This window comes from Dipodomys ordii, unplaced genomic scaffold (genome assembly GCF_000151885.1).
Source record: "Dipodomys ordii isolate 6190 unplaced genomic scaffold, Dord_2.0 Scaffold147, whole genome shotgun sequence".
Lineage (NCBI taxonomy): Eukaryota > Metazoa > Chordata > Mammalia > Rodentia > Heteromyidae > Dipodomys > Dipodomys ordii.
The window spans coordinates 1,797,469-1,809,613 of NW_012267363.1; the positions used below are offsets into that span (position 1 = coordinate 1,797,469).

At 50.7% G+C, this 12,145-nt stretch overlaps 1 protein-coding gene across 6 annotated transcripts in view; it reads left to right on the forward strand.

The window, feature by feature from the left end:
* Nucleotides 1–421: 421 nt before the first annotated feature.
* The window catches only part of Etv4 (ets variant 4), a 16,287-nt gene continuing 4,563 nt past the window's right edge, over nt 422–12,145 (forward strand). The window contains exons 1-8 of one of the 6 annotated variants that reach the window (XM_013031964.1): nt 422–572; nt 1,105–1,215; nt 1,392–1,485; nt 1,727–1,774; nt 8,519–8,572; nt 10,511–10,637; nt 11,167–11,328; nt 11,511–11,779. In XM_013031964.1, coding sequence (XP_012887418.1) covers nt 1,156–1,215; nt 1,392–1,485; nt 1,727–1,774; nt 8,519–8,572; nt 10,511–10,637; nt 11,167–11,328; nt 11,511–11,779 — 814 coding nt within the window. In that variant the 5' untranslated portion in view covers nt 422–572; nt 1,105–1,155. Of the gene's footprint in view, nt 573–828; nt 901–1,104; nt 1,216–1,391; nt 1,486–1,726; nt 1,775–8,518; nt 8,573–10,510; nt 10,638–11,166; nt 11,329–11,510; nt 11,780–12,145 lie in introns of those variants that run through there. The other 5 variants (XM_013031963.1, XM_013031965.1, XM_013031968.1 and 2 more) reach the window with 5 other exon arrangements.

Here is a 12,145-nt window from a genome sequence, read left to right on the forward strand (position 1 = left end):
CACACAAACATGTTCACATCACACATACAGACAGGTGCCAACGCCATCCGAAAGAACTGACCGCTACTCAGACCCAAGGCCAAGTCAAGCCCAGTGGAGAAATTGCCCGATCCTCAGCTTCCCTCCTTTTTTCTCCGTTCTTTATGAATGAACTCGGGCCGTGAGGAGTTTATTTTTTTATGAATGGAAGCTCGGGACGTGAATGAAGTTGGAGCCAGCCCCTACATCCTAATTGGTTCTTACGTCTGGGAAACTCCGCCCCCAGGCTCGGCTGGACGAGTCTCCGGATTGGCGGGCGTGCCCGGCCCTGGGGTTTCATTCACAAAAGTCAATGAAACAAAGGGAATGGGGAGGCGGGGGGGAAGCGCGAGTCGAGGCCGAAGCAAAGGAAATGCACCAATCAGCTGTTCCCCCGGGCTCACAACTGTCTGCGGCGCCCGGAAAACAAGCCGGTGCGCGGGGGACCCGGGGCTGGGACCGCCTTGCTCCAGCCTAGCCCCTCGATCCTTAGAGTCGTCCCTAGTGTATGCTCAGCATCTCCCGGGACTCCAGCGCAGACGGCCGGGCCTCAGGTGAGGCTACAGAGGGCCGGGGGGAGGAAGGGAGGGTGTCTGTGATTCCGCCCCCCCCCCTCTGCCTCCTACACACCGCACTCTCTTCTCACCACCCGCCTCCGCAGATTCCAAGGCCTGGGGTGGGAGGCGTTGGGATTTGAGGTTGGAGGGGGCGCCGGAGTCGTGGGCGTGAGGATTTGTGTGCGCTCCTGCGCGCGCGCGCGAACACACACATACACTCACACACACACACACACGCGCGCGCGCGCCCAAATCTTATGTAACCTAGCCCGAGCAAAGCAGGTCTGCAGAAAGCAGAAACAGCGATCCCGGCCCCCGGGAGCAGGTGGGACCTCCCTTGGCGGGAGCGAATTACAAACCGAGAAAGGCCCCGGGAGGCCGAAACCTCTCCCGCTGTCCCAGTGAGTCGGAGAAGTTTCGCCGTCGGACCCAGACCCTCAGGACTGACCCCTCCCCGCCATCCCAATCCCCTCCCACCGCAGCTCTCCCCCTCGGACGGTGTGCGAACGCAACCCCCCGCCGCCCCCAGGTCTCTGCCCCCGCGCGGGGCCCCGGCCGTGTAGCCGCAGGGAGCGGCCGGATGGAGCGGAGGATGAAAGGCGGATACTTGGACCAGCAAGTGCCCTACACCTTCTGCAGCGTGAGCGCCGCGCCCGCCTCTACACCCGCCCCTGCCCTGCTCCCCGCCCCTGCTCGCCCCCTCCCCGCGATCTCAGCGGGATCCTGAACATCCCCCCCCAGTACCCCCAACCCTGTTCCCCCCCCCAGACTAAACGCCTCTGGGTAACTCGAGGGCATTCTCCCCCCTTCTCGCAGAAATCTCCCGGAAATGGGAGCTTGCGTGAAACGCTGATGGTCCCGCAGGGGAAGCTCATGGACCCGGGCTCCCTACCTCCTTCCGACTCCGAAGGTAAAGAACCAGAAGAGACAAACCGCGAACCTCTCCCCACCCACACGCCCCCCCAACCCACCCGGCCAATCCTGAAAACATTCACCCAAGAGGAATGTTTTCTAAAAGGACTCACGCTCCCTGGGACTCTGTTCATCTTTTCAGTGCTACTCCCAGTGGGGAGGGGGTCATCGCGCCTCGCTGGGGCTCTCCCACCGTATTCTCCTCCACCCCAGTACCAATTCCATTATCCGCCCCTCAGATCTCTTCCAGGATCTAAGTCACTTACAGGAGACGTGGCTCGCTGAAGGTAAGTTGTTTTGTGGCTTTTTCTATTGGGGGGGGGGTAGTACTTGACGTTGCCCACTTCTTCTGTCCCCTTCCCTGACTCAAAGCTTCTCCAAAGCCCCCTCCCCAAGTCCCCAGCCACTCCACTCTCCTTACTGTTCTGGGTGGACACTTATATTGATATTTATTTTCTCTGCCCTGAGCCAGGCTTGTGTAACTAGGCCTGGGGATGAATCAGACCATTGTGTGAGGTATTTGCTTATTTGAATGGAACTTGGCCCCAGGCCCGTTTTCCTGGTTGAGATTTTCATTTGCAAAGTTTGTTTGGCAGAAAACTCTAGGCCTAGGTGTGTGTTGGGATGTTGAGGTGGGAACAGTAAGTGAGGGATAAGGCGAAGGAGCAAATAATTTGTTACTTATCTTCTGGAGTTACCAAAACATTGGTTCTTATTCTCCCCCCCCCCCTTGGTGCCTATTCTCAACTCTGAGGGCCAATTTACTGCCCAAGCCAAAAGAACAACAAAAGTTTCAATAATTCTTTTCTTGGTACTTTGGCAAAGAGCACCCAGGACTGCCTCCCCAAATAGCCTTGATTATAATTCTAATGGCAACTGGTTCTCTCTCCATCCCTCCTGAATACCTCCACCCCCAGGCCAGTTCCCCTCTTCCTGTATGCTGTGTGTGTGTGTGTGTGTGTGTGTGTGTGTGTGTGTGTTTGTGTGTTGGAAGTGGGGGAGGATGACTTAGGGAGCTGACCAGGATGGGGCCAGTGGCTGGAGCTGGTCAGGGTGGAGCAGTGTGTTCTGGTTGCACTTACTGGTGTGGTGCTGCAGGTGGGAGGCATTTTGGTAGTTTAGAGAGACTCTGAGAGGAAAAGGTTAACACCCCCATCTTAGCTAACATTGCTTTTAACACTGAAAACCAAGAAGCCAAAACACCAGGACACCCTCCCACCCCCACTTTAGGGTTTTTCTCTTTCTCAGGGTCTCCCTTTCTTTAACGTGAATACCTCTATTAGGAAAATTTAAAGCCCAAGTCCGCCTCCCCCAGGACACTCTGTAGAGGTAATTTAGGTAGGCAAAAAAGACCCCTGACCAAATCCAAGGACGGGAGATTGGGTCTATCTCGGACATCTCAGTGTCTCCAAAATATATTCTGTTGACAGAATGACTTATCACAGAGTGTACCCTGCAGGGATTTGCTAGAATAAAGTAAACTGATGGACTGTGTAGGTGCTGGAGGAGTATAGGTTCTGGAGTAATATGCACATTTTCCCAGGTGCTGTCATGTCCTGTGTGCCCAGCTCAGAGTTAAACAGGCAGAGACCTTTACTTGGTCAGCCCACCCCTCTCCAGGTTCCGGGGCTGGGCTGGAGCTGAAGATCTGGAGGTGTCAATTTCCATGAGCTTTCAAAGACTTCCTTTCCCATCACCTGATTTCTGACTTCAGTCTTGGCTTGCCAGGCTCCCTTCCTTGTCTGTCAGCTGAGCTCAGTGGGCTGTTCCAGGGCTGTGAGCAAGGGGTAGGCTCAGGGTGGCATTTTGGCAGCAATTGGCCAATTTGTGCCTGGGTTTGGGATCGGACGGGGGTTGGAAATGTTCTTATCTTTCAACCTTGGGGAGCCCTACCCTTTAGTGGTGGATTTAGAGATGGTCCATGTGTCTGTGTGTGTCATTGTGCCTCTGCATGTGTGTATGTGTGCGTGTGTGCATGCGCACGCGCGCGCATGTTACATGCTACTGCCTTGGGAGTCCCTGTACATTTAAATCCAGTGGGTGGGGAGGTGGGGGTGGGGAAGGCAAGGCGAGGGGGGGCGCTGGGATCTCCTTGGTTCCTTCTCCTTCCTTCTGAGGGAGCAGCTCAGGTTCCCAGCTGGCAATGGATGGCCAGGCCTGAGGGGGGGATGCTGAGGCCACTCGTTCCTTCTCACTCTCTCTGCGGAGACAGATGCAGCTGCCGGGGCCCTGTCCCCCTGCACCATCTCAGCACCACCCAGGCCTCTTCTCCTGCCTCTTCCCACCAGGTCAGTGTCCTCTGCAGCCCAGGGGGAGCTTTGGGGTTATAAGGAGGGACTGTCACCATTGGAAACTTCCCAGTGATGGGGTACATTAGGAAGAATGGGGGCTAAAATACAACCCCCCCTTTCTCTGCTTGGTTTCTTCCTAAAGCCCCAATTTGGAGAGAAGCAATGGATCCTTGTAGTGTGGGTGTGGCTGGGCAGAATTTGGGAGATGACCAGGCTGGATCGGAGCAGGGAATCTATAGATGCAGATGTGGTTGCGGTTTCAGTGACTGCTGTTTAGGCATTGATGATGAGTGTTGATAGGACCGTGTGTGTGTGTGTGTGTGTGTGTGTGTGTGTGTGTGTGTGTGTTCAGAAATCTTTGGGGTTGAGTTTTCCTTTCCAGACAGAGGGGACAAAATGAGGCTAGGAGGGCATTTCTGGTTTCTGAATGCTTGGGATCTGTTGAGATGCCTAGAGACTGCCATGGGGAAAGCCAGGCTTAGGCTAAGCCTGAGATGGGTCTGATGTACTTGGTCTGGTTAAGGGTTCTTTTCCAGGCTCTTCTGGAGTCTTTGGGAACCCTTGAGGACTCAAGTAGTAGAGAATGTTGACTGGGCCATGTGTGTCCTTTGTATGAGGCTGGGGTCTGGGAATTTTCCAGCAGCTTTGTGGCTGGGTTGCAGGGTCTTTGATCTCTCTATTACTGCATGGACATTGTTGGGGGTGTACTGTACATGAAGGCATATAGATTTTTCTAGGAAAACGGCAATTAGTGGTTTTGATCAGAATCTGAAGACGGGGTGTGTGCTCTCTTTTTCAAAGGAATCATCATTCCCAACCCCTCTCCAAAGACTCCCACCTGCTAGTCCCTTGGCTCCCCTTCCCTCCAAGCCATATCTATAAATAAGAGAGAGAGAGAGAGCCCTCAGTGTGAAGGGCTGCGGCATTGCTGCGGGAGTGTGAGTCCCTATGCATTCGTGCTGGTGACTCCACATGTCTGTCTCTTCCTCAGGTTTTCTCAGTTCAGTGCCTTCTTCTCCATCTTTGTGTCCATTTCCAGAAGGCTCCTGGAGACCAATGTCCCCTCCACAGATAGAGAACTGGTTTCTCCCAGCATAGAGCTGCCAGGTGGGGGCAGGGTAGGGTGGGAGCTGAGGCCAGTGGTGTGACATAATGGAGCCAAAGCTTCTCTGGTTGTCTCCAGCCCCTTCAACCTATAATTGGCCCTCCGGAAGGTAGCAGAGCCTGTATGGGATTAGATGTGTGGCTTATTCATGGGTTTTGAGGCTGAGATGTTTTAACTTCCAATTCTTCTGGGTCCCATGTTGAGAGGCCTTCAAGCCCTTCCTCTATGTTTACTGACTTTGGTGGCAGGGAGGGGGAGACACTCTAAAATTCTCTTTGTCTCTTTCTCTAGGCACTAAGCTGGTTTGGCATTTTCCTTTCCCCCTCCTTAATCATCTGCCATGTTCCCGGGCAGATCAAACCTACCTTAGTGCTGGGGGCACAGACCCTGGCATAATGGCATCGTAGTCAAAATGCAGCCAAGTTAACAAATACAGTGGTGACCTCTCAAAACCAAAGATGGTAATTCAGAATTCTCCTGCTCTCCAGGAACGCGCAGTTCTGGGTTACGGTTCCTATTTCTATTTTTGTTGATAGTCTCTGGGTGCCTGTGGGGCCCGTCCTATTCCTTTGGGAGAAGGCCAGTGTTTGGGGGATCAGCTGTGCAGGGGTTCTGGGAGGGAGATGGTACCACCTCTTTTAGGGTATAATCCATGAGCTGGGGAGAAGGCTTTCTCTTGGGAGTTTTGGCTAACTTTCAGGCTGGAGGCAGGAGGAAAGGCCACAGGGCTCTCTCATCTCTAGTCCAGTGACGTCAGCAGGAGATGCCCCTGGCCCATTACCTCAATGGAAACGGATGGTTAATGAGGCCTCAAGAGGGGCCCCAGAGTGCGTCAGCCACTCCCAAGTCCTGCATCTCACCTGCCCTGGGGAGCCTCTTGGCCTAAATCACAGGGAGGAAATGTTCACCCAGTTCCCATCACCCCTTTCTGTCATCTATGGGGTATATCTTGGATCAGTAGACTAGAGTGAACTTGGTCTTAATACCAAGAGCAGCCGAGCAGATTTTTCATGCCTTTCTTTATCCAGTACTTTCCAAATGAGCTTGTTTTTAAAGATTCCCAGAAGCCCTTGTTACAAATTCAGGTGCTTGGGCCACCTCTGGCCCAGGATAAAGCCTGGAGTTTCTAATAGAGCCCAGGTGATTATTGAATAAGGACAGTCAAGGGGTGGCTGCCTTTGGGTTGTAGATGTGAGGTGTGTATGTGTGCATGGGGCTGTGTATATGTGTGTGCACACACGCGCGTGCACATGTGTATGAAGGGATTTAATGTCCTACCAATTTGTTTGATCACTTTAGGATTGTATCTTATCTTGTCACAAGTTCTTTTTTTCTGTCCTAGGGATTGAACTTAGGCCTGAGCACTGTCCCTGAGCTTTTATTTTTCCTTTTTCTTATGGCTAGTGCTCTACCACTTGAGCTACAGCTCCATTTCCAACTTTTCGGATGTAGATGTGTGGTTTATTAGAGATGAGTCTCATGGGTTTTCCTGCCTAGGCTGGCTTCAAACTATGATCCTCAGATCTAAGCCTCCTATGTAGCTACAATTATAGACATGAGCCACCAGCATACTACTACAAGTTCTTTAGCTATAGGTTCTTTTTTGTTTGTTTTTTGTTGGTTATGAGGCCTGAACTCTGGGCCTGGGCACTGTCCTTCAGCTCTTCAGCTTAAGGCCAGTACTCTAGCACTTGAGCCAGAGTGACACTTCTGGTTTTCTGGTGGTTAATTGGCTCAAGTGGTAGGGTTAGCCTTGAGTGAAAAAGTCAAAGGGGAATATAAGGCCCTGATACACCAGAGTGCTGGGGAGTGACAGGGAGGGAGGAAAAATCTACCACAGGTGAGCAGGGCCAGAACATATGAGGCCTCAGAGATTGAATTCCATCTTTTAGGCAAGAAAGAAACAGTTTAATTGCTGTTATAAAAAGATGACTTCAGGCTGGGAAGGTGGCTCAGTGGTAGAGCTCTTGCCTTGCATGCATGAGGCCCTGGATTCGATTCCTTAGCACCACATAAGCAAAAAGGGGGAAAAAAAGCCGGAAGTGGCGCTGTGGCTCAAGTGGTAGAGCGCTAGCCTTGAGCTGAAGAGCTGAGGGACAGTGCCTAGGCCCAGAGTTGAGGCCCCACGACCAGACCCCAAAATAAATAAATAAATAAATGCATAAATAAAAAGATGACTGCTAGGCGCCAGTGGCTCACACCTGGAATCCTGTCTACTCGGGAGGCTAAGATATGAGGATCATAGTTTGAAGCCATACAGGGCAGACAAATCTGTGAGACTCTTAATTTCCAATTAACCTACAAAAAGCCAAAAGTAGAAGTATGGCTTGGGTGGTAGAGCTTTAGCTGTGATTGAAAAAGCTGGGCCGGGGGGGCTGGGAAGGTGGCTCAGTGGTACAGTGCTTGCCTTGCATGCATGAGGCCCTGGGTTCGATTCCTTAGCACCACATAAGCAGAAAAAGCTGGAAGTGGCACTATGGCTCAAGTGGTAGAGTGCTATCCTTGAGCTGAAGAGCTCAGGGACAGCGTCTAGCCCCATGAACGATAGAAAACAAAACAACAAAAGCTGGGCCGGGAGTTCAAGCCCTAGGATGGGCACACAAACACAAAAAAGATTATAGAGAACCTCAGCTGGCCAGTAGGAGGCTGGGAGGAGAAGCAGGGCATTGTGATAAGAGGCTGTGGCTAAAGTCCAAGTCAGAAATTGTGGAGACTTGACCTGGCCTCCTCCCAGGTCAAGAGAAGGAGTGAATATTTGCATATGCTGGGGGAGTAGACAACTATCTAGTCTGCTTGTATTCCTCTCATAGACCTTCCTTACCAAGCTGAGATCCTCAGATCTCAGCCTTCTTTACCAGCTAGAATTATATGAGTCATCCACACCAAGCCCTTATTATTTGTTTGTTTGTTTGTTTGGTCAGTTATAGGGCTTGAACTCAGGGCCTAGCACTGTCTCTGAGCCTCTTAGTGCTCAAAGCTAACTCTCTACCACTTGAACCACAGCACCACTTCTGGTTTTCTGGTGGTTAATTGGAGATAAAAGTCTCAAGGACTTTCCTGCCCAGGCTGGCTCTGAACTGTGATCCTCAGATCTCAGCCTCCTGAGTGGCTAGGATTACAGGTGTGAGCCCCTGGTTCCTGGCTCCTTTTTATTTCTTGAACCTTTTCTTTCCTCCATTCTACCACCTTTCCCAAGTTCTAGAACTCTTGGGCATCTATCTCAGAATTTACCTGGGAAATGAAATGCAGATTCTCAAGTTCAAAATTTCCCTCATTTGATTGCAAATGCATAGGCTCTCAAACATTGGGACTACACCACATGTGATTTCTGTGAGTTCTGAGGGAGCTTTGTAAACTGCGAAGGTGAAGGGCAGATCTGTCTATACTTCAGAAAAATGGAACGAAGAGAGACAAAGCATCTAGGAAAAGCCTACAATCTACTCTAACAGGTTCTCAGAATCTTGTCTCCTAGATATGGAAAGCACCAGCATCTGGGATGGAGTTGCTCTCAGTCTAAAGAAAATTCTAGGCCTCTCCTGAGTTGTGCTTGTCTTCAAGGTGGCAGTAATACTGGTGTCTCCTAGAGACTGCCACCCATGGCTCCACCCAGACTCACCTCTAACCTCTCTCTGCAGCTCAGGTACCGGACAGTGATGAGCAGTTTGTTCCTGATTTCCATTCAGAAAACTGTGAGTAGAGAGTTCTGGGTAGGGACTGGGGATGTGGCTTAGTGGTAGAGTGCTTGCCTAGCATGCATGAAGCCCTGGGTTTGATTCCTCAGTACCACATAAACAGAAAAAGCTGGAAGTAGTATTGTGGCTCAAGTGGTAGAGTGCTATCCTTGAGCAGAAGGAGCTCAGGGACAGTGCCCAGGCCCTGAGTTCAAGCCCCAGGACTGAGGGGGGAAAAAAGAAAGAAAAAAAGAAAAGAAAAGAAAGAGAGTTCTGGGTAGAGGAAATGGAGTCCAAGATGGGCAGGGGTTGGGGAATGTAAGGAAGTAAGACATTTAGATAGAGTAACCTAAAAATGGCTTGCTCTCTCATAAAGGAAAGGTAAAAGTCAGGGGTCCCCATTTTGGGGTTTAGATTCAAGTCTTAAGGTAGGAACTGGGAGATGACCTTTAGTTCAAATCTGGGCTTTCCCTTCCCTAGCTGTGAGACCTCAAAGCAGATGCATTCTCTCTCCCATCCTCCATTTCCTTATATGTGCATGAGAAAGCCTAGGCTAGTTCATTAGGGCTGAGTTCTAGTTTTTTATTTTCATGCAATTTGGGTGACTTGGCCCTCTCAAAGACTGTTGGAATGTCTGTAGACATTTTTGGTTTGGATGTAAGCAGCATCTAGTGCAGAGAGGCTGGTAGTGCTGGTAATACGATCCAATATACCAGTGTCTATAGTCATGCCTGGAATCCCAGCGAATCAGAAAGCTGAGATCTGAAGATAGAGGTTCAAAGCCAGCCAAGGCAGTAAAGTCAATGAGACTTTTATCTCTTAATTAACTACCCAAAGACTGGAAGTGGAGCTGTGGCTCAAGTGGTGGAGCACTAGTCTTGTTTGAAAAAGCTCAGGGACAGTACCCAGGCCTTGAGTTCAAGCCCCACTATTGGGGTACACACACACACAAATATCAACTGACAGTGCTCAGCAACAACCCCAACTCCAAAATGCCTGGGCCCAGTGTCAGTACTGTCACTGTCGAGAAAAGATGCTTGGATATCAGATGCTTTGCTCTCCCAGCCATCTGCAGCAATGAAATGAAGCATTGAGAAGAGCAGGTACCAGAACCTTCCGTTCCACAGCATCTGACTGGACCACAGGAAGCCAGGATATCACTCACAGTGGGGCTCAGCCTGGTGGCTGGAGCAAGGGCCACAAGAAAGGCCAGTGTTCTACACAGATAATTGGCAGCGTGTGTATAATGTTATTCAGCTGATATTCAAGTAGGCTAATATCCAACCTGAACCAAAAAAGAAAAATTTCTTTTTTTATAGCCCCAAATAAGAAAACATAACTTTCTCTTGGAATTTTCTAGGGTATTCAGGAAAACCAAAAGCTCTGGCTGGAGATGTTCACTTCTACAAAGCTGCCTTCTGAGACTGGAGTTTGCATTAAATGCTGAACTTTGTGTTGCTGTTTTAATTGTGTGTGTGTGTGTGTGTGTGTGTGTGTGTGTGTGTGTGTGTGTGCCAATACTGGGACTTGAACTCAGGGCCTGATGTTTTTGGTTACCTTTTTCACTTGAGGCTGGTACTCTACAACTTGAGCTATAAATCTACTTCCAGTTTTTTGCTGGTTAATTGGATACAAGTGTATCTCAGCTTTGTCTTTCCAGGCTGGCTTTGAACTGTGATCTTCAGATGTTAGCTTCTTGAGTAGCTAGGATTATAGGCACGATCCACCAGCATCTGGCTTAAAATGCTGAACTTTTTAGACAATTTCTTTGGTTAATGTCAAATAAAACTACACATAATGTTTAGTAGCCAGAATGTTCCAAGTGTTTGGATCTCAGAAAACCTGGAGAAGAGGCCTCATCGAAGTCACCCAGCAGGGCCTCAGAGAGCAGGTGTCTGAGCTCTACCTGTCTCTTGAGTGACACATGCTGGCCTTGCCCTGTCCCCCACCCCACAGTAGCTTTCCACAGCCCCACCACCAGGATCAAGAAGGAGCCCCAGAGCCCCCGAGCAGACCCGGCCGTGTCCTGCAGCAGGAAGCCACCACTCTCCTACCACCATGGAGAGCAGTGCCTTTATTCCAGGTGAGTCCTAGTCCAGGTAGATGAGGTTTGAAGGGCCAAGTTTCTGGATGAGAGAGCTCTCTGACACAGGATAGAGGCGGGAAGGAGAGGCACCCATGAGCTAAAGCAGCAATGAAGATCCGAGTTAGACTTCAGTGAGGACTTGCTAGCTCCTCTAAGGAGCTAATGGTTTCCTCTAAGGAGGCAGAATGGACCACTCAGTGGATGTCTGTTAAGGTCGAGGGATCTGCTATCATCCCACCCAAAACTATTGCTCTGTGCTGGGGAGAGTTGTTCTCAAGGTGAGGCCCAGTTTTAGCATTAAGGAAATTAGTAAGTAATTCGTTTGGTGTCAAGCATAGTGGTACATGCCTGTAATCCCAGCACTTGGGAGGCTGAAATAGGAGGATCATGAATTTGAGGCCAACTTAGAGTACTTGAGAATTTATCTCAAAAAAAAATCCCTATGTCCTCACTTCCCTAGTGGTATAGGGCTCAAAGATGCTTGCCTAGCTTCTCTGCCCCTCATCCCCATCTCCCCCAACTTCAGTGCCTATGACTCCCCCAGACAAATCGCCATCAAGTCCCCTGCCCCTGGTGCCCCTGGACAGTCGCCCTTGCAGCCCTTTCCTAGGGCCGAACAGCGGAGTTTCCTGAGATCCACTGGCACCTCTCAGCCCCACCCTGGCCATGGGTACCTCGGAGAGCATAGGTAAGGAGACAGACCCACTGCACACTTGGGGACCCAAACTTGTCCAATCTGGCTTTAATCCCTGAGTTCTCTACAGAGACCTGGCATGTGGGAGGAGGGAAGAAAGGAGACAAGCTGGGAGTGGCAGGCTTAGGAGGGGTTAATGTAAGATTTTCTTCTCTTCGTTCTCCATCCAAATCCAGCTCCATCTTCCAGCAGCCCCTGGATATGTGCCACTCCTTCACGTCTTCTCAGGGAGGGGGCCGGGAACCCCTTCCAGCCCCCTACCAGCACCAGCTGTCTGAGCCCTGCCCACCCTACCCCCAGCAGAGCTTCAAGCAGGAGTACCATGACCCCCTGTATGAACAGGCTGGCCAGCCAGCTATGGGCCAGGGTGGGGTCAGTGGACACAGGTACCCAGGGGCGGGGGTGGTGATCAAACAGGAACAGACGGACTTCGCTTACGATTCAGGTAAGATACGCTTGCTTGGGGTGGGCTCTGAGGTGATCTTGTGGGTTTGCCAGGTGAGGAGGCAAGTGCCCAGTTAAGCCCCAGTCTCTCCAATAAGGTTTTCACCTTCCTACCATCTGTTTACCAGCCCACCCAATTGCTTTTATTTTCATATTCGAAAGAATTGTCAAGGGCTAGAGGCATGGTTCGAGCTGTAAAGCACCTGCACAAAACCCTGAGTTCAAACTTCAGTGCCAACAAAAAAGGTTGTCTTTTTTTTTTTTTCTTTTGGTCGGTCGTTGGGCTTGAACTCTGGGCCTGGGCGCTGTCCCTCAGCTCTTCAGCTCAAGACGAGCGCTCTACCACTTGAGCTACAGCGCCACTTCC